General features: G+C 47.0%; 1 protein-coding gene across 6 annotated transcripts in view; it reads left to right on the plus strand.

Moving 5' to 3' along the window:
* Positions 1–20,115, plus strand: part of LOC131262347 (AT-rich interactive domain-containing protein 1B) — a 40,686-nt gene extending 20,571 nt beyond the window's left edge. For all 6 annotated transcript variants that reach the window (XM_058264333.1, XM_058264329.1, XM_058264331.1 and 3 more), the window contains exons 3-6: positions 6,710–6,872; positions 13,025–17,410; positions 18,045–18,560; positions 18,639–20,115. In XM_058264333.1, the coding sequence (XP_058120316.1) occupies positions 6,711–6,872; positions 13,025–17,410; positions 18,045–18,560; positions 18,639–18,992 (5,418 nt within the window). In that variant the 5' untranslated portion in view covers position 6,710 and the 3' untranslated portion in view covers positions 18,993–20,115. The remainder of the gene's footprint in view (positions 1–6,709; positions 6,873–13,024; positions 17,411–18,044; positions 18,561–18,638) is intronic.

Genomic DNA, 20,115 nt, shown 5'->3' on the forward strand with positions numbered 1-20,115 from the left:
GTTCGGGGATCGTTCCATAAAGTTATGAATAATAACTAGCCAACGGTGCGGGCAGAGTGAACCGTCGTTCCTGCAGCCAAAGCTCTGGAGTATGCGGGCGGATTTGTGAATTTCTCCGTCTGCCTCCGCCGCTGTGCGTAAGATGGCCGATGGTGTCTTCTCCTTGGTTGTGCTCGATGGAATGAGGATTTTGCTCTTTACGCTGAGGCTTTTCTTGCGTGCTCCATCTTGTGTTTGACGGAATAGTGCCACCAAGACAACATTCAGAATGGTGAGAGATACATTTTTGGTGTGTTATTTGACGGAAGTTGTCCCACTGATGCTATTCTCTTGTTTCCACATCATACAGCGGTAATCAAGAAGTTATGCTAGTTTTAATTGAAATTGTTCAGTTAATTTCGACTCCACAATTTAAGACAACAGGACGCGTTTGTCCTACTAGGAATGCACGAATTTGTGTAGAAATAGCCGTAAAAACTAAACTGAACTAACGTGAAAACACGATTTTGAACAAAATCGCCATAACGAAAAACATAAACCCCAGAATCAAATGGCATGAATATAGTGAACGAATAGGCTCACAAATGTTGTTCCCTTTTTATGACCTCTAACGAAATATTATAAGTATCTTATAGCGCGCTTCTCATCTCATCAAAGTTCTCGCTCATCTTGGTATTATTTAATTTACTTACCCAAGAACGCTGGCCAGCCTCGACCGGAGAATGTTACCGAAGGGCTGAAAACGGCACAAGAAATTCCATGACGCGACTTCCTACTCCCGGCTTTCGCACAACCAGTACCGCTCTCTTCACCGGAACCGGAAGGAAACGCGTTCCGTTTTCGCTCTTTTCCTTGCTCTTCGTCTGCTCCTCCAGTCGCTGTCGCTATATGAAGCCGATACCAATGCTCCAAGGTACGGGCTTAATTGTGCGGAAAATTGGGTTCATTGAAAATGAATCCTTTCCCCCCCCCCAACTTCGGTGGCATCCTCTTGGTGTCCCGTGTTGCCTGCACCGGGTTAGCTGGCTTAGCGGCAGCATAGTAGTAGTAGTATAGTAGCTGAGAATGGGCTGAAGTGTTGTGCATATCTTCTGTCTAGTTTTCACAACTTTCGACGCCGTGGTGGTTTGTGTGCGACGTGTGCTTTTTTTCCCTCGTCCCTGTCCCAAACTTCGAGCCCAGTGGAAGACAAACTTTTTCCTTTCCCCCTTTTTACCAACCACTTAATGGGAAGAAACTTCCAAAATCTTAACCTTAACAGCTGAGCGGAACGGGGCCCGCCTGTGATAGAGTGGCGCGCCTCTTAAACGGTAATGGCACATCGTCGTCGTACAAGTCGCTACCGGTGCCTATACCGGTACGAAAGTTACCAAATTTCCATTCTTCGTCACATTCCACGATTTGGGTGCGTAATTGGTAGGGCACGCTTTTTCGGGTGGGGAAAAGTTTTCCCTTCATTACGTGCCCCATTTTGCTCTACCCGCTCTGGGAACATGGTCAGGAACAGATGGCTACTACAAGCCAGCAGCAGCAGAAGAACCAGGTTCGCCCTATCACTTAGCCGAACTTTTTACACATTTAATGAGTACGGTCCTATCTTACGAACGTGTGAGCCCTCAAGCTCTGGTGCTGGATGGGTGGTGGTGGTGGTGGTAATTGTTTGTTACAAAAGTTTTATTCGATTTTTTTACACATCACACGCACCGGTTTTGAATATTAATACACAGTTAATAGGATTCCAATGAGGAGTTCATTAAACGTGTTGTCTTCACAGGGACAGTGGTTCACATGATTATGTTTTGTTAATTTGTTTACTTGACATAAAATCCAAAACAAGACTATTTTTGTTTATAATTCTGTTGGAATGGATAAGATATCTTACAGCCGTTGTCACTAAACTTTATCTCGCAAGCAAGGCGGTGTTGTCTTTAGGACAGCAAGTTTTGAAACAGCAAGAGAAGCTCATCAGCTTCTGTCTCTAACGCATCTGACTTTGTCTACTCTAACTCCAAGCTTTTGTTTGTTGGTGAAAACATGAAAATAAAAAAGTGTAAGTGTGGTTTTCCCAGAAAACGGTGAATTCGGGGATATAAACTTATTTTCATAGCTCCCAAACGTCACTTGTTTTGTTTGTTTACAATCACTGTCGTACATTTTCCAAACTTTTTGTCACTACCAAACTTTTATTCTGATGCTTAATTTGCTTTCTATAGGCAACGTTATAACATAATTTTAGACAAAAATTGAAAAAATAAGAACAAACTTTAAATAACGGTACAAAACCATATGAACACGAGACAAAAGCTGATGAGTTAGAGACAAACTCAGATGCGCTAGAGACAGAAGTTGATGCGCTATTCCAATCATGAGTGGGTGATAGGCAAAATTAAGAGTCGACGACTTTATTTACTTATTTACTACTACAAAATAGTATTATTAGGCATACCAGATAAGAAAAATCAAGTCTAGTAGTGTTAGGTGGTTATTTATAATGCTACTTTGATATTAATTTATGGTTTCCAAAAGTGTGGTACACCTCACGGAAAAAGGTAACAAATCACAAGCATTGGTTTTATGCAATTTGATTTTCCATTTACTTGATCCGTCTGCCCTCACTTGGAGCCATTTTTGTGCCGTCGAAAAAGTGACGCGAGAAAGAAGGTGCCAGTAAAGGCCAACCATTAGTTCAAAAATTCATCATTCGCCATTGACAACGACCCGTCGCTCTCGTTTGCCCTCCAATCCCCGTACCACCTTTCAGGGTGCTGGGCCAGGGCCACCGTGTTCGGTATTGTGTTTTTCTTCGGCAAGTGCTAAATTATTCGTTACCAGATCACCATTTTCTCTCTCGCAAAGCCACGGCAAATCCCCCACCCCGCCGGGCTTTGGCCGCACGCGTGTTCCTCCTTCTTTCTCCTTTTCCGGAGCGCGACCGGATGTAACCCGCTGGCCAATAATGCCGGTCGATGGAAGGAAGGTTGGCTTCGGTCGGTGGAATTTAGCGGGGACCGGTTTCGATCGGTATGTGTTGGGGTTGGATGGGTGCGGCGTTGCTGTGGGTGTGCGGCACCGAAGGAGGGGAGGGACAACGTGTAAAGACACTTTTTTCGTTTGCCTTTCCTTCGAATGTCACCCACTCGCCATCGTCGTCGTCGGTGACTGTCGTTTTCAGCGTACGTAAGCCCAACGAGCAACTGTTGTGCTGGCCTCAACAATGTTGCCGGTCGTGTCGTGATGGTGATGGCCGCGGTGGCGTGGCCCTACTCCCATGGGGGTCCCCCGGTGGTCGTGTACTCGTGGGATCAGCTTGTAAGAACACGCAAAAACTCTTTGTGGGATTTGTCATTTTCTTCCGTTTTCTTCCGTCCACTCATTTCTATGTTTTCTGCCGTTGCGGCGGTGGTCCAACGTAGTTTTGTGCCACCGATCGGACGTGTTTTCATCCTCATTGTCTGTCCGGTCGTGAGTTCGCGATCAGGTTTGTTTTTTCAACAAGTCAACGGAGCTTTTTTAACTCTTATATTTGCAAGTGGAACATTTTATATAAAGCTCTTTGTTCGTGCTTGGGATGGAATAAAGATTGTACACGCCAATTAGCAAGTCGGTAAAAAAGGGTACGAATCTTTTGTAACGTAAATTTGGTAAACTATTTACGTAGGAATAAGTTATTTGGTGAGTTAAATTTAATTTTATTTCATTCGTGTTTCTTTCTGTACAAAAAATAATATCTAAGTTATATGAAGAAATTTAAAGAAAAAACTTTCTCTCAAAAAATGAAATCCAAGCAGGTAACGATCATGCGGTCACATTATTTGTCTTACCTTTGTTCGTTAAATATTCGTTGCAGTATGTTGTCCCAGTTGGAAAATGGTTTCCCAATCGTCCTTCGCTGTACAATATTGTTCCCTCTCTCTGCATCTATTTGTAGAACGGAATTAATAGAAAAGAAGAAACAAATTTGCAACTGCATCAACTGTCATTTTTCTGGGCATGAGAAAAAGGGGCATTGCTTGGCACAAATAAATTGCTCTGCGGGACGATGCGCTGACATATTTCTGTTTAAAAATTCATTCGTTCCCGCTGTTTTAGTTGTTGTTCGAGCATTTGTATGTGGGTCGATGTTTTATTTATATTTTTATACATTTCAATCGCCATCCTTTTACCAATCAAAAGCATTAAGAGATTGTTCGTGATAAGTGCAGTAGCAACATGGTGTTTATTCTTTTTTGCTCTTACACAATGTACAGGAAATGAATAGGATGTGGGATTTTTTCATAATTATTCTATTTTTAAATATCTCATTCGTGGTCATGCGAGCCTCCTAGCTCAAACCATAATAGTGCTACGTTGAAATGGAAAGGAAAAGTTCGTTTCTCCCTCGGTTTCGCTTTTTCTTCCAGCTTTTCTTAAAGCAATTCAACTATTCCGGAAACGATTGGAGACCGGCCAAGAAAATGGACGGGGCTGGAGAGAGAGAGAAGAAAAAAAACTTGCTCCGAACAAATTCGATTATGTTGCGGAAGAGATTGTCAACGCTTTTTGACATTGGTCGCTTTGATTGTCGAAAGCGCCTTTTGCGATGAAGCGGGTCCGCGCCGGATTCTCTGTTCAAATACGGGGAAAATTGGTCTTCCAACCGCTTACACACTCACACATGGCGTCTAGCAAATAGACGAAGGGATGCATGACTGGGGAAAAAAAACGACGGGGACTAATTCGGAACCTAGCCTCCGGGCTCCTTCCCCCCGCTTCTCTACGTCTATCCAAGGCAAAGTGGCAATCAAACCCGCTAGAAAGCGTGAATCGAGAGTGAAAATCACGACGATCATGGCTAGCGAAAGATGGTGGTACCCCAAGACGATGATGACGATGATGATGTTGGTGATGTGGGGAAGTAGAGATTATATGGCAGCGTTCCAGTGTGGCGCGCGCACAACTTTCTGCCGATGACGGCTGCCTTTACGCGAACTTCTCATCCCCATCGAGAGTGGGAGAGGAATGGCTTTTTAAAGCTTCATTTTCATTTTTTTTCCATTTTCCTTCATGTTTAGTCTGCAGAGGTCGTGATTTTTTTGGCAGAACCGAAACATCACCCGGATACCAACGTCGAAGGAACAAAAAAAAAACTAAACGCCGGTTGCATGAAACGTTTCTATATCCGCTGCCCAAAAACCAATTCCTTTTTCTAAAAATAAGTGTTTCATTTCTTATACAAATTCTTTCTGTCATTGTACCTTGCGTCTAACAACTTCAACTCAGCCTTAAGGCTTCATGCTCCATATAAACAAAATAATATGTAAATAAGATAGCACAACATCAATTCATTTGAAATTGACATTACTTGTTTTTAATTGTTTCTATGTCACACAAGATTTGCTTCGACTCATTTTTTTTCGAATTTTAATGAATGGTAATGTTGTTTGGGTTCTCAAAAATATATCAAATTCAACATCTCAATTCAGAGAAATAATTTTCAATCAATAAATCCGCAGCCTAAAAATTAAGTTCAGTTCCTGCAAGCCAGCTGTTTAAAAGACTTCAGTTAGATATTTATGTTACTTAGCCTTGAAACTAGATAATCCTTCTAAACAAAAATAGAATGAATGAGATCGATTTTTCCTATAACTTCCTCCATATAGAACAAGATCATTTTATTAAATGATGATACTAGTTTGTGATTAACCAAAATTGCATATAACATATAAATAGTAACCATAAACGGGGGCTGCACTTAAACCGGTTGTATATTAATAAATGCCTAAATAAAACTTAAAAGCAATTACAAACTATTCGCGAAATATATCTCAGATCTGTTCGGTTCAAGATAATCCAATCAAATGAATTTAATTTGTTCCATTGACTTCTCAATCCGCTAAAATCACGAACGATCTCTTCGCAGCTCGTTGAACAATTTTTGGTTTCTAAGCCATTTAGAGATCGTGACGATTGCTGTTGACCTAATCCAACGATTATTCATTAAAGGACGGGAATGTTCAAGCTGGAATGTAGGGTGTTTGCGAAGGACAGCACAAACGCCTTTCGCCCGACTGCTTTTACCCCTTTTGGGTACTGATTTTCCCTTTTTTTTTATTTTGTCGTTTTATGCAATCAAAATGCGTCCAACAACGACGACGTGGAGAGCGCATTTGGTTGAAGGTTTTGTTGATGGTGGTTGTGTGGGACTTCTCGATCCGCTTTCTCCGACGAGTATCCGAGCCACGTTTCAGTAGTTTTTAGAAACCTCCCTCCCCTCCATCCTCCATGACCACCAAGTCTCCGAGGGAGTAAAGCGAGTCACGGAGGAGTAGCGCATCCGGTTCCGTCGGATCAACCGGGCGACCTTCCAGACGACCTTGCCACAGTGATTGGCATGCGTTCGCGGCTTCAACGTTGCCGTGTTCGGGTTTTGCGACGCGACTGGAAACCACTATTCGGTGCATTTTTCCCTCGGGTGCCCTTTCCTCAACGCCGGCAGTGCACCAGGAAATGCAAAAGTGGGAAAGTGGGCACACGGGGGTAGTGAATCTGATCCAGCAATCCGATCTTCGACTACTTTCACCAACCGCGGTGCCATTAATCCTGCTCAACATTTTTCTACCACCCTCTTTGCTTTCGCTCTATGCTTCTTCACTATTATAATTTTAAGTTGTCTTTTCTTCCCAACCGAAACTACAACCCCGGCATTTTCTTGCGTTTCTATTTTCCACAGAATGCCAATACAGGCGCCCCAATGGACAGAGTTTCTCAGCTGTCCCGTCTGCTGCAACGAGTTTGCGGCGAACCTGCGCCCACCGATCAGCCTAGGATGCGGTCACACCATCTGCCGCACCTGCCTCGCCACCCTCCACCACAGGCAGTGCCCCTTCGATCAGGTAAGCTTGGCGAAGAGCCATCAAGTCCAGATGGCGTGATACTATTTAGTAGATATGCGCGAATGTCAAAGTGTTGCCCAAATTTGCTGACAATTCGGGGTCGCTTATTACATGTAGTAAAACAACGATGAGATTAGCTAAGAATGAGTGAAAGTTACAAAATATTATCAATTAGTATTATCACTAGTAGATTTCTTACAAAAAGTGAGCGTCAAAGATTCAATACTCGCTCTGGAAAACATACTTTTGCCGTCATAGGACATTAAAGTCCATAGAGCAGAAATGGAACACTATTCCGAATAATTGTGAGGATAGATACCTCATAGCAAGGGTCTGTAATAATAAATAATGATAACGAAGATAACATTTTAATTAGGCTGTCATACCGTTCGCACGTAAAACCATCGAATGTTTCGGATACAAAATCTAAAGTCTAAAGCTCTGCCGTAGATATTTGACTTTTTGTTTATTGTTGACGGATAAAAATTGTTGAAAAACTGCAGAAATATTGTTTTGTTTATCTTTGACACTGTAGAAAATAAATTATATTCTAATAGCAATATTGAAATGAGCTTGAATTGTAAAAAATCATCATAACTGTATCCGAGTGGTTTACGTATTCGAAAATTGTTGTATGCAAAAAAGGCACAAGCATAAGTATCCCGCATTGTTGATGTTGTTCGAATCCAAATTCAAAAAACAGCTACGCAAAACAAATAGAACATTCTTCAAACAAGCTGGGAGGAAGTAGCAGCGAAAAGCATGAAACGAAACGAAGTTAAATGCCAGTTTTGCTTGGATTTTCCACCAATCAATGACGGATGTAAAATTGCAACCGACCTTCCTTCCTCGCTTATTTTTACCATTCTGTTGACTTTTATTTTGCCACCAATAGCAAATACAAAGTTTCCACATAAAACCAAATAACTCACGTGGAAGAAGTAATCAAATAAAGACACAAAGGGAAGTGTGGCACACGGCGAGGTAAGGGAAAAAAGCGAACCAAATCAACTTCCTTCCTTCCGGTGTGATCCCGGGGACGAGAACCAAAAGGTGTTGGAAAAGAAGAGAACGGTAGCGGAAGGTTGAGCAATAAAACTTTATCATCTTCTCGCGTCAGCCGGTGAGACCACCCCTCCTGGGCTCGGAAGGGAGGACAAGGGCACAGGTTGCCACGTGCGTCGATCGACAGCTTTCCGTGATGTCATGTAATATTGATGTTCATTTTGCCTGCCCAGAAACCTGCCGAAGCGAAAAGGTGCAAACAAAAAAAAAAAAAGGGGTTCATGTACCGTTCTGGTGATACACTTGAATTTTTATTGAGGTGTGCCCCTCGACACGACGAAGAGTTGCCCGAAAGGGCGAGGAAGGTTCGTTCGGAAGGCAGGGAATATCCTTATCCCCCGAACCCGGTTCTGATTATGGTTTGGCTTCCTCGTTTTGGTTCACGAGCTTTTCTCGGGCACGGGTGTTTGGTTCCGGCGGGAAATAAAGGATTTCTTGCATTATTCCTAGATTCTCCTATGTGATCTTGCGCGCAATTTCAAGCACGGCCATGTGCACGGGGAGTTCTATTTCGGTGTGTTTCTGTAGCGTGTTCGGAAGCCGTCGCCGTGGAAGCAGGCCGAAGTTGGAAAGCTTTTTCCTTTTCTAATCGGATTTACCGGAAAACATGCACCGGTTGTCTTTTTTTTATCATTTCGCTATTGTTTGGAGTGGGTCGAGGAGAAATATTTGGCTAGATAGATTTTTTCCCATGTGTCCGTGTCCGAAACCACCCGCTCCCCGTTTCAGGCGACACGACACCCCCTTCCCCTTGTCACGGCACGGTCGGAATCACAGCCCCAAAAAGTGGCAACGGGGAAAGGCGGTAAAAAAAAAAAGAAATAGAACGGCTCGAAAGGTATTAAATTTTGATGCCTTCGGGAAGGGAATTATTTTGTTCCTGCGTGTTGTTACCTTCTCGAAATTCGGTGCCCCGGAAAAGCCCCCTCCCCAAAAGGGAGGGGATGAGACCCTTCCCGAGGGGGAGGTATTTTCCAAAGCACGCATTGTGTGCGTGTGTGTGTGTGTGTGTGTGTGTGTGTGTGTGCTGTTTTGCGCTTTGTTTGGTGGTCCTATGTCCGCTTCGGTTGGCGTTTGGTGGATTGACGAGATGTAATACAGCTTGGCAAGACGGACGGCGGCGTGCTGTGTGGTGTATATTGGTCCTCTCGGCGCGTGGTGTCGGCGAGGTTCTTTTTTCTGACCTTTTTAAAATGTCCCTTCTGACTTTCCACTCTCCTTTGGTGTGAGATTTGAGCGGGTTTGTAAAAAAAAAGGTAACACGCAGCTTTTTCTGTTCTGGCGGTTGAGTTTCGTTTAAATCCATGTCGAAACGTTTAAGCCATTGTCTGTGTGTGTGTCGATGCCAATATGGCAACCAATAAGCCTCCTTTCGCCGGCCAAAGAACCCCTCTCATATCACCCCCTTGCGCATGCAGATGGTGATGCTGGAAGCTCTATTTAGCCGCGTTCGAGACCGTGGTCTGGGTTCTATTTATGTAATGCGGTGAAAAACTCGCCGTATAAAGGATAAGCCATCACGCGGTGGTGTTGTTTTTCCTTCGTTCCATCGGTTCTGTGTATTATTTAGCATGTATCCATTTCCCGAGCAGCCGTTCTTTTCCGTGTGCCGGTTTGTTTTGTTTCATCTTGTTGTACAACTCTTGTTGTTTGTTTATTGTTTGATTCTTTTTGCTTCTCATTCACCGAAATTGCTGATCCACTTGACAATTCAGCTATTTGTTCTTACTTTGCCGTGTAAACAGTGGATTTCGTGTGTATGTTTTTCTTCGTGTCATGATCAGTGACATAACAAATCGACTTTCTAACGACCAAGGAAAAATGTTCCAAGATATTTTTTTTCAATCAAAACATTTTCTCAGTAGGAAATGATCATTTTTACGTAAACCAGAGCCTTTTAAAAGCACAAGAAAAAAGATATCCGTCTTACTTAGCCAGGAATTTTTTTTTTGTTTTTTTTTTTTATATTTCTGTGAGTGCTTATCAAAAAGTTAAATTGAATGGATTTAATTTTATAATTTTAATACAGCTAAATTGTTCGCGTTGTCTTCACTTGTCCGGGATCGGTTCGAATCCCTTTGGCATTAATCCATCAGCACAGTTTCGTACCAGCACATAAGGATGCTGCAGAAACATATATACCAGCTTGATGGAATGGCCATCCGACGAGGGAAACATTTTCCACAAGATAAATGAGACTGTTCAAAAATGCAAAATTTCATACACATAAATGGTGCCCCCTACCTTCCCCTTTAATCTCCGCTGTAACTACCCTTATGTGGGAAATTTTCTTTTATACTTGAATCAACATAAAAATTACCCTTTTTAAAAACTTCACTGTGTGTACCGTGGACTTGACTGGCATCATTTGGGAGAAACATTTAATAGGAACACTCACGGAAGCAACACCGCTTGTTTGTCATATCCTCTGGCTGGCTTTTGTCGAACAGCGCTGGGGGGGAGAGGAAAGAATTTATTTAATTTCTTCCGTTTCTCCTTTGACCCTGCAGCCATTATTTGGTTAACACGCGGCGAACGGCACCGGTACAAATATTCATAAGCAAACGGCGCGCACCACACCACAGAAGTAAATGGATTTCCACCACTTAATCTGAATAAGTTTATATTAACTTTACGATTTTTCGCGATGGCGGAGCGCGTTAGTGGTGGAGCTTTTTCGCTGTTGGTGTAAAAAAAAAACACACACACACACACACTCACACACACTGTACCATCCCGTAGTTGGTTCCAGGAAGGGACGAGATTTTACGATGCCAACGGCGCCGATAGCTCGTGGTTACGCACGTTATTATACGGCACATGCTAACGATGCTCCGGTGGCGTAAAGTAAAATAAATAACTAAAAGGAGTTCCGTTCCGAGCGCCGGAAAGTGGATATGGGAAGGACGTGGAGGGACGACACGGCGGGGCGGGCTGGCAGGAATCGGGCTTTAGCATTGACTTCCGTAGTTGGTGGTGGGTTTGCTTTTTTTCTTTGTATTTTACATCACCGGAACTCTTCTGTTCGAAGCGGCAGCGGATCAGCATATTGCGCTGCACAGTAAATCCTTTTCATCCCGCGTCTCGCGGTTTGTGTAAGATAAGATTTAGGAGGTCGCGTGCGCGGCCTCGTGTGCAAGAAGAAGGAACGCAGCAGAAATGGTTATGCATTTGATGATGGGTTGGCGCGGATGGTTGCCGTTGCTCGGTTCATAAAGTTTGCTGGCTGCTGCCGGAGCTTGGCCTGTTCGGTGCAGATAAGAAGTTCTTCGCCTCTGACTTCTGCGCGACTCGCCGGAAAGCACTACCCCACTATACATCTCGTATTTTCCATCGGCAAACACACATACGCGGACAGAGGCTCGCCTGGCGCTAGCTGGTGGGACCAATAAATCTAAATCCGGTCCGTAACCACAAACTTTCCGACGCTTGTTTAAACCGTTCCGGTACGCCAAAAGCCGACCGGCAAATGTGGTCGTTTCCGATGACTGAACGGGGGGAGGGAGGGAGAGTCGGGAAAGGCATCGAAAAAGGTACGACAAGAAAATATTGCATCCCTTACGGGGCGACAACGTCCTCGGAGTGGAAGGATTACGTGCGGCAATATCTTCGGAGACGTTTGCACAAGAAAAGCTCCTCAGCCTGTCGGATAAAACGATGTACTCTGCTGTTTGGTTTCGTAGTGCTGGCTGTAAAGTATGGTATTTGCATCATACGCTGTGGGCGTTCGGGTGAAAAAGTGGGGGTGTGGTTCGGGGAAGAAGAAGTCGTGTCTCGCCATTCGAATGGGGGGACTGTGGTTTAAGGATAAGAATCCGTAGATGGACCCAAAGCAATATCTCGCGTCGTTAGGGAGGGCAGTATCATGTTTGATTTCGATGCAATATCGCACGTAATTGCGCATTTCGAATCACACGTTTCAGACACACGAATCAAACTTACCTCAATTTTAGGTTATGATAATTTTATTGACGGGCTTCATGCGTTTCAAAGATCATGTGGAAAGCGGCCAGGTGGGGCTCTGATGGATGAACCCGTCTACAATTAAACTACATTCATTTTCATTTGCGGACAGGATCGTTATCTTTAAAAGCTTTTCAAGGTACAGTTTTTTTCAAAAAGCATTTGTTTGACCAGCTATGATCAGGAGAAATGAATAACCGGGTTTCCCACAATTAATAATCCTAAATTTTTTAGTAAAATATCATATTTTCTTCTAGTCTAGATCAAAAACTATATAAAAATGTACAATGTAAAAATGTTTTGAACCATTTTCTCAACTTGGCAGGACGGCGAAGGAGTTATTTTCTTAAAAGTTGAACATAGCTTTTCGTGGGTTTAAATTTATGGCCATCGCGAATGTTAGCTGGATGTATTGAAAATGCGGAGTTCCGATCCGAATACTTGTAAAGTTTCTGAGATTTTAACATGCAGAAACTAACATGTTGCTGAAGTTTAATTCCAACGACAAAAATAAAATATGTTGTAAATAGTGTTGTGCCTTATGAAGCTTTTGGCGAGATTCATTCATATGACTCTTTCACCTGAGATTCATTCAGATGGATTCATAAATCTTTTTGGATTAGAATCTTCAATTGTTTATGAATCTTTCGAAACATTCATGAATTTTAATGAATCTTTCATGGCTGTTTCACGAATTTCCATGATTCTTTCATTGCCATTCATTTCATGGAGAGGGTCCCTTACACATTGTTTGTTCATCGCCTTTTCATCAGTTGATGATTTTTTGGGACTCATGAATCTCTAAAACACAAAGAACCAATCAGATTCATGAATCTGAATCTGAATTACATAATTCTATTTGTAAACCGAGAGAATGTCTACAACGCACGGTAAACTTCAATTCATACTTCTGATACTTAATTGCTCTACCTCGCTTTTAGTGGAATATAGAAGTACAATCGATTGAAGGAAGTCCGGAAGTTGGTAATGGCAAGGCTTATTAGTAACTAGTCGCCATAGATTTTTCTGTGTTAACTATTTCTTTCCATTCCATGACATTTTCGCTGAGCAATGGCACCCAGATACTAATGGATTTCGTTTCAACGCTTTTCGCTTTCTTGCAGACTGTTATATCGACTGACTTAGACTATCTACCGATCAACAATGCGTTGCTGCAGTTAGTCAGTTCGCCCGGCTCGCCCGCGGCACCGTCTTCCTATGGCGGTGGCAAGAGCGGCACGGGAAGCTCCGGTGGCAGCATCATCAAACCGATCGGCAATGGAGGCAGCGCGTCACCGGGAGCCGGCAGCTCGCAGGGGGCCGTTTGTGGCAGCAGCAACAGCAGCCCCACAAGCAGCGTTTCCGGCAGCAGCGGGAAAAGCTCCAGCTCCAGCTCGAGCAGCTCGAGTACCAGTAGCAGCACCAGTAGCGGCACGAATGGCACGAACAGTAGCACGGCCTCGCCAATCACCGGCGGTGGTGGTGGTGGTGGTTTGAGCACCACCTCCCCAACTGGAGGTGCGGTCGATCCAGATCTATGCTCGACGAGTGTGCAGAGTCTCGGACCGGAGGACCTGCAATGCTACAAAACGGCCAAGGCGTGCATCGAAGAGCTGGCACTCTACCTCAAGCCCTGCTCGGTAGGTGGTGGTGGTGGGCTAGGGGCTGGCAGTGGCGCTGGCGGGCTCGGTGCAACAGGAGGATGTAGCGGTGGAACGGGTGGTGGCGGCGGTGGTAGTCTGCTTTCGCGGCAGATGCAGCGCAAGCTGGTGATTCTGGTCAACTGTCAGCTGATTGAGGATGAAGGCCGCGCTAGGTCGTTGCGTGCCGCCCGGTCTCTCGGGGAGCGCACGGTCATGGAGCTGATTCTGCACCACCAGAACCCGCAGCAGCTGAGCACGAACCTATGGGCGGCGGTGCGGGCCCGTGGCTGCCAGTTTCTCGGTCCGGCCATGCAAGAAGAGGTGCTGAAGCTGGTGCTGCTGGCGCTCGAGGACGGGTCGGCATTGTCGCGCAAGGTTCTGGTGATGTTCGTCGTCCAGCGACTCGAGCCACACTTTTCCCAAGCGTCCAAGACGTCGATCGGACACGTGGTGCAGCTATTGTACCGCGCGAGCTGCTTTAAGGTGTCCAAGCGCGAAGGGGACTCATCGCTGATGCAGCTGAAGGAAGAGTTCCGCACGTACGAGGCGCTGCGTCGCGAGCACGACGCACAGATCGTGCAGATCGCGACCGAGGCTGGTCTGCGGATCGCACCGGATCAGTGGTCCTCGCTGCTGTACGGCGACACCGCGCACAAGTCCCACATGCAGAGCATTAACGACAAGCTGCAGACGCCGCAGTCGTTCGTACAGTCGGTGCAGGAGCTTATCATCGCGCTACAGCGCACGGGCGATCCGGCCAACCTGTCGGGGCTTCGCGTGCACCTAAAGCACCTGGCCGGGATCGACTGGAACGCGGAGAACCACATCCCGAGCTGGGGAGAGTGTGCGGCTGCACTGCAGGCGGTCAAGCGCGTCGTGGCTGGGCTGGTGGACTTCGTACAACACCACGGCAATCGGAAACTGCAGGAGGCAGGCCATCTGGCGCATAATCGTAACTACAAGATAAGTTTGTGTCGCGATTTGAACAACCGGGGCACTTGTCCGCGCGGCCCCAACTGCACCTTTGCCCACTCGGAGGAGGAGCTGGAGAAGTATCGGACGAAGTTGCGTAAAAACCACAGTAACTCCGGTGCCGGGGCCGCCATGCGTTTGCCGAATGGGAAAGATCACCATCTAGGGCAGGGTCCGGGGGGTGGTGGATCGACGGTTGGCGGAGGTGTGCAGCTAATGAACCGGACCCGAGTCGGTGGCATGGATTACCATTCAACCGGCGGATTGGACGGAGGAGGGGGAGGGATGCATCAGAGTTCCTCTTCCTCGCACGGCTATCACTCTTCGGGTGAGGAAGCGTCGCCGGTGCGCGGTGGATATCAGAAGCCGCCTGTGTCGAGTTCTGGTACTGGGCATCACCGCATGATGGACAAGTCGCCCATCGGAAGTCACGCCAGTAGCGGTGGCGGAAGTAGCGGCGGCGGTGGTGGTGTAAACGGCACCGGTGGTGGTCATCACCTAAGCTCCCATGGGGGGACGGGAGGCGTTCATTCACCATTCGCACAACAACAGCAGGGAGCGATGTCTCAACAAGGACCGGTGTCAATAAACGGTGGACGAGGATCTTATGGCCCCGGTCACTACCAACAGCAACACGGAGGAGGAGGAGGAGGAGGAGTTGGTAGCGGTGGCGGAAACTTCCATCATCCAAGTGGTCGTCCACCACATCATCCGTCACAGGGTGGTGGCCATCATAACAACGCCGCATCCTCTTTACGCTACCGTCCACCACCGCATATGGGACCGGGTAATTCGGGGGGAAGCGGAGGAGCATACCATCCGGGCATGCTCCAGCATGGTAGTGGAAGCAACCGTGGTGATTATCCTCCCGTTCAGCAGTTGGAGCCGCATCACCAAGCGTCTGTTCATCCACTGCTCGGTGGTGGTACCGGTGGCCAGAGTGAATATCTTCCGCCGTCCGTGCCCGGAGACAAGATTGCGGAGCATCACCACCAACACCACAGTCAGCAGCAGCATCAACAACGGGGTCGGGGTGCAAACTTTGGCTGGGATAACCTCGCTAGTCCAGGTGTGTCCATGGTTGGTCAGCAACAACAACCACCGCCACCACCGCCGCCTCACATGGGAGGAGGAGGGCCACATCCTGGCGGTGGGTTGGGCAAATTGTCACCGTCCTCCGCCCCTGGTGGCTCTTCCCAGCAGGGTGCTGGGTATGGCGCAGGCCCACCACTTCCACCACCACCGCCACCGTCAGGGTCGAATGTCAAGTGGAATGGACACATGCCACCTCCATCGGGTGCCGGAGCAGCAGCCGGATTGCAATCACAGTCGAAGTACGCGTCACCCGGTAGTGGAAATGGTGGTGGTCATCAGCAGCACGGTCCGCACTACCATCACCACAAAATGGGACCCCAGCGAGACTATAATAAAGAGAAACAACATCGGATGCAACCAGGTGCAGCAGTACCGCAGGCATCGTCGGGCCATGGTTTAAGCGGCCACCACACTGGACACGGTCATCTACCGTTCGGCGGCGCACGTAATGGTGGATCGCAAACTCCGTATCTCACTTCCCCTCTTCCGGGCGGAGAGATTCCCGTCGGCGGAGGTGGTGGTGGTCACCTTAACGGGCATAATGCTGGGGCTGGGTATCACCATCACCACATGGGGACGAACCCGATGTACCAGCAACAACGTTCATCCGGAGTTGGTGGTGAAGGATTTCTGCCCAAAATGTTCCACGACGGAACACCTAGCGGCGGTAAGAAGCCATCCTATAGCCAGCAGCTGATCAACCAACATTTGAGCGATATTGGAATGGCGAATCCATCGGCCGGCGCAGGTATCCACCACCCTGGTAGTAAGGACATATTTATCCGCTCGGACTCGCTGCTCGCTGACGATGACGCGCTTATGGTGGCCGAGCAGGAGTTTAATAATATCGCATCCTCTCAGTATGGACCGATCTCGCGCATGAACCCGATCGGCACGGAGCGCATTGATTTGGGTCTAACGCCACGAGCACACTCGGCCGGCCTGCGCACCTCCACGCAGACATCTCGCGGGTTGTGGTCAACCTCTTCGCTCGGAGAAAGCCCTTCGCCCACCGGCGGCGGATCGACACCGACCAACGTCGCGTTTTATCACCCAGGTGAATCGATGCCACCAGCGTCCCAGCCACCACCACACGCCACCACCCTTCAGCAGCATAAGCAACACCCGCTGCAGCAGCAGCAACACGTTCACGTACATCATCACCAACAACCAGTGTTGCACCAGCATCCATACCACGTACAGCATCATCCAATGGGTGGCGGTGGTAAGATGGTCGCACCGGAACCAAACAACAATACGCTCGACTTCGATACGCTGCTGCACGCCGACAAGAAGGCGCTGAGCGAGTACGAGCGTCACGGATCGGGAACGATCGTGGACTGCTGCGTCGAAGCACCTGGCGGCGGACCGACGAATGCCGCTGGCACCGGTGAACCGGATTTCCTACTGCAATCGTTGGTTTCACCGACGGCACACGGACAGTACGGACAGCAGCAGCAGCAGCAGCAGCAACAACACCAGCACCACCAACATCAACACCACAACCAACACCATCATCATCATAATCATCATCAACAGCCACAACACTATCCAGCTGTGGGAGGTGTTTCTTCGACGATGCTCCTGGGAGACAACAATGGCGGTGGTGACTCGTCGCAACACCAGCAGCCTCATCCGATGCCATCACAGTTGCTTTCCGTCCCGCAAGGGGTGGATCGATGCAACGGTGGTGGAAGCTTGAGCGACCGGCTGGTGCCCAACGCACAACAAACGCTGTCCAACCCCGCTTGTCTAAGCGATCGGACGAATGAGGATCAGCGCAAATTGATGGAGATGAAGGTAAGCCTCGGCTATCGCTGGAACTTTGTTTGTTTTCTCATTCGAAAACTGTGAACACAGTCTTACCAAAGAATATGAATCGAACAAATAAGTATTTCGATATTCGACCATGCTTCTTTCAGTATGGAAGGTAGTTTATTGGTAGTATGGAAGGTAGCGACTACCTATGTAGGTGTGCTTCATTGATACATTTCATCATCAAAGGCTACTTCGATATCAATGATAAATTCAGAACTATGAATTAGAGTACTCGATATTTATATACATCGTTTTACATACCATATCGCAACGCCGGCAGTGCAGGCCTACTGTAATGTATTTGATATTGAATCACCAAACCTCCAAGTTGGATCACCAAACAGGTCAACGACACGACCGAGTCGAGAGGTGCAGGTAAAAATAGGGGAAATCGCTTGTCGGTCAAAAAACATACTTCTGAGAGGATTGCGGTAATTGGAGGTTTGGTGATTCAATATCAAATGCTTTACAGTACGCGGTTATCATTGTTTAATGTTCTACGTACACTGCCGGAGTTGCGAGATGATATGTGAAACGCTGTGAAGTACGGTAAATTCGTTTAAAATACCTAATATCGAATAATTCTTCATTTGTTTTCATTTGTGTTCTTTTTTAGAGCCCACAATCCTGCATGCAGTCTCCCTCCGTTGGTATGCTCGTGTCGGTGGCTACGGAATCATCATCCTGCCAGACACCTTCGTCTGGGACCGCCGTGTCATCCGCCGGGCCCGGTTCCATGTGGAACACCTTCACCGGGCTCGATTTGCCCAGCCTTAAACCGCCACCGTTGACCGCCGCTGACACGCCAATATCAATCGCTGCTCCGAACGATCCGGATACGACAACCGGTGGCAGGTCGACCGGTGGTGGAGGTTTTCCGCAGGCATCTTTCATACGCCAGCAGGAGAAATTCAAGCTCAACAAGATGCTTATGGACTCCACGGCGGTTAATCAGCAGCAGCAGCAGCAGCAGCAGCAACCGTGCTTCCTGGGACAGCAAACGAACGGTGGTGGGTCGCTTGGATTCCACGAAATGCTCAACACGAGCCAACCGTCGTCTCCAAACTGTCTGAACGATCGCTCCGATGATTCACGCAAGTTGGCTGCATATGGTGAACTGAATGATTTAAGGGTACGGATACGGGCATGTTGTGTGAGGGTTGCAAATGTGCAAAATATTGACGATCAATTCACTTCCACCTTCCTGCAGCTTCAACAAGCTTCTTCCATCCAGACGCCCACGTCTTCGATGCTTACCTCGACTTCCTCTTCGTCGTCTACCGGGGCCGGCCCCACCGATGGCAACACGAACAACAATAGATCATCGCCCGTGACGGGCACCTCGATCGGGTGGAACAACTTGCTCGATCTGTCCCCACTAGCCGCCGCTGGCGCTTCCAACAGTTGCAACACGACGGCCAGCAGCAGCAGCGTCATTATGAACACCAGCAACAGCTGCAGCAGCAGCTGTGAGGACTCGTATGAGGCGGGTATTGCAGACGATATGCGTGAACTGGAACTGCGTCTCGAGACCGAGCTGCAGCTGGACGAGAATGGCATATAACACAGGAGAAAGTGGGTAGTCGTTGCGAGGAGCCAGGGTTTCTGATTCTCGCGACGACGAGCAATCGTAGGTGTAAGCGAAAGAACTAGTTCTCCGAAGCTGACGAAGACGATAAGACACGAGAGACGCACATACAGTAGAAGTATGGTAAAGTATAGGACTCTTCAGGTGGAGAGAAACCGCACCGGGTGACGAAGTGCCCCACAATGTCGATCCAGATTGAACCATCACGAAGTGATGCTTTTGGTACTATTTTAATTTTTATGCATAAGGTTTTGTTTATGATCTATTTCCTTGGGTGTCTTAGCTTTGATGTGGGCCGTTATTTTACTAGCAAATGTTATGACTCGCGAGAAGCGTGTATAAAAACCCTATTTGACTCAAAACACACAAAGGCCGGAGGACACGACCCAGGTCTGTTTTTGTACACGATCCGCTGCCAATCATGCTTCGTGGGGAAAAAGTGTCTCCAAATGGGAATGGTTGCCGCCGCACAGTGCGATCGGTAGGTAAATGTGTTTTAAACATTTTGCTTCTGATAATGAAAAAGTTATCGCTTGCATCGGTCGCAGTAATCGTGTGGTTGGCCTCGACGAATGCCGATTGTGCACCTGGCTTGTACGCCTGTTTTCAACATCATATTAACCATTGAAGTGTGTATTGTGAAATTTCCTTCTGACGACTATTTAGAATCACGCCTTTTCTAACCCATTACACACACCAGACCTTGTACGAAACGAAATGAATCGAAGTCCGATTGCGAGGCAAATGAAACGGATGGGTTACAAAGTTCGCTTAACCGCGTTACTTTGAGTTCTGTTTACAAAATAATGGAAAAAGATCGTACCCCCGAATAGCTTGGGCCGTAAGACCACATCCGGCAATGTTAGCGATAGTTAAATTATATTCTAGCTCAATTTAAACAATCATCCTTACCCTGTTGTTAAGTCCTTAAAATCAATGACGACGCCACGCCATGCTCAGGTTCCCCGCAATCAAATGGAACCGAGCGATGATGAGAGACGGAAATGAATTTTAATAGGACTAATGTAACGATGGTTCAGCATATGTATGCCTTTTACTGACCCTTTGATCCGTTCGTGTGATTTTGAACTTTTATTCG

Source organism: Anopheles coustani, chromosome 2 (genome assembly GCF_943734705.1).
Source record: "Anopheles coustani chromosome 2, idAnoCousDA_361_x.2, whole genome shotgun sequence".
Taxonomy (NCBI): Eukaryota; Metazoa; Arthropoda; class Insecta; order Diptera; family Culicidae; genus Anopheles; species Anopheles coustani.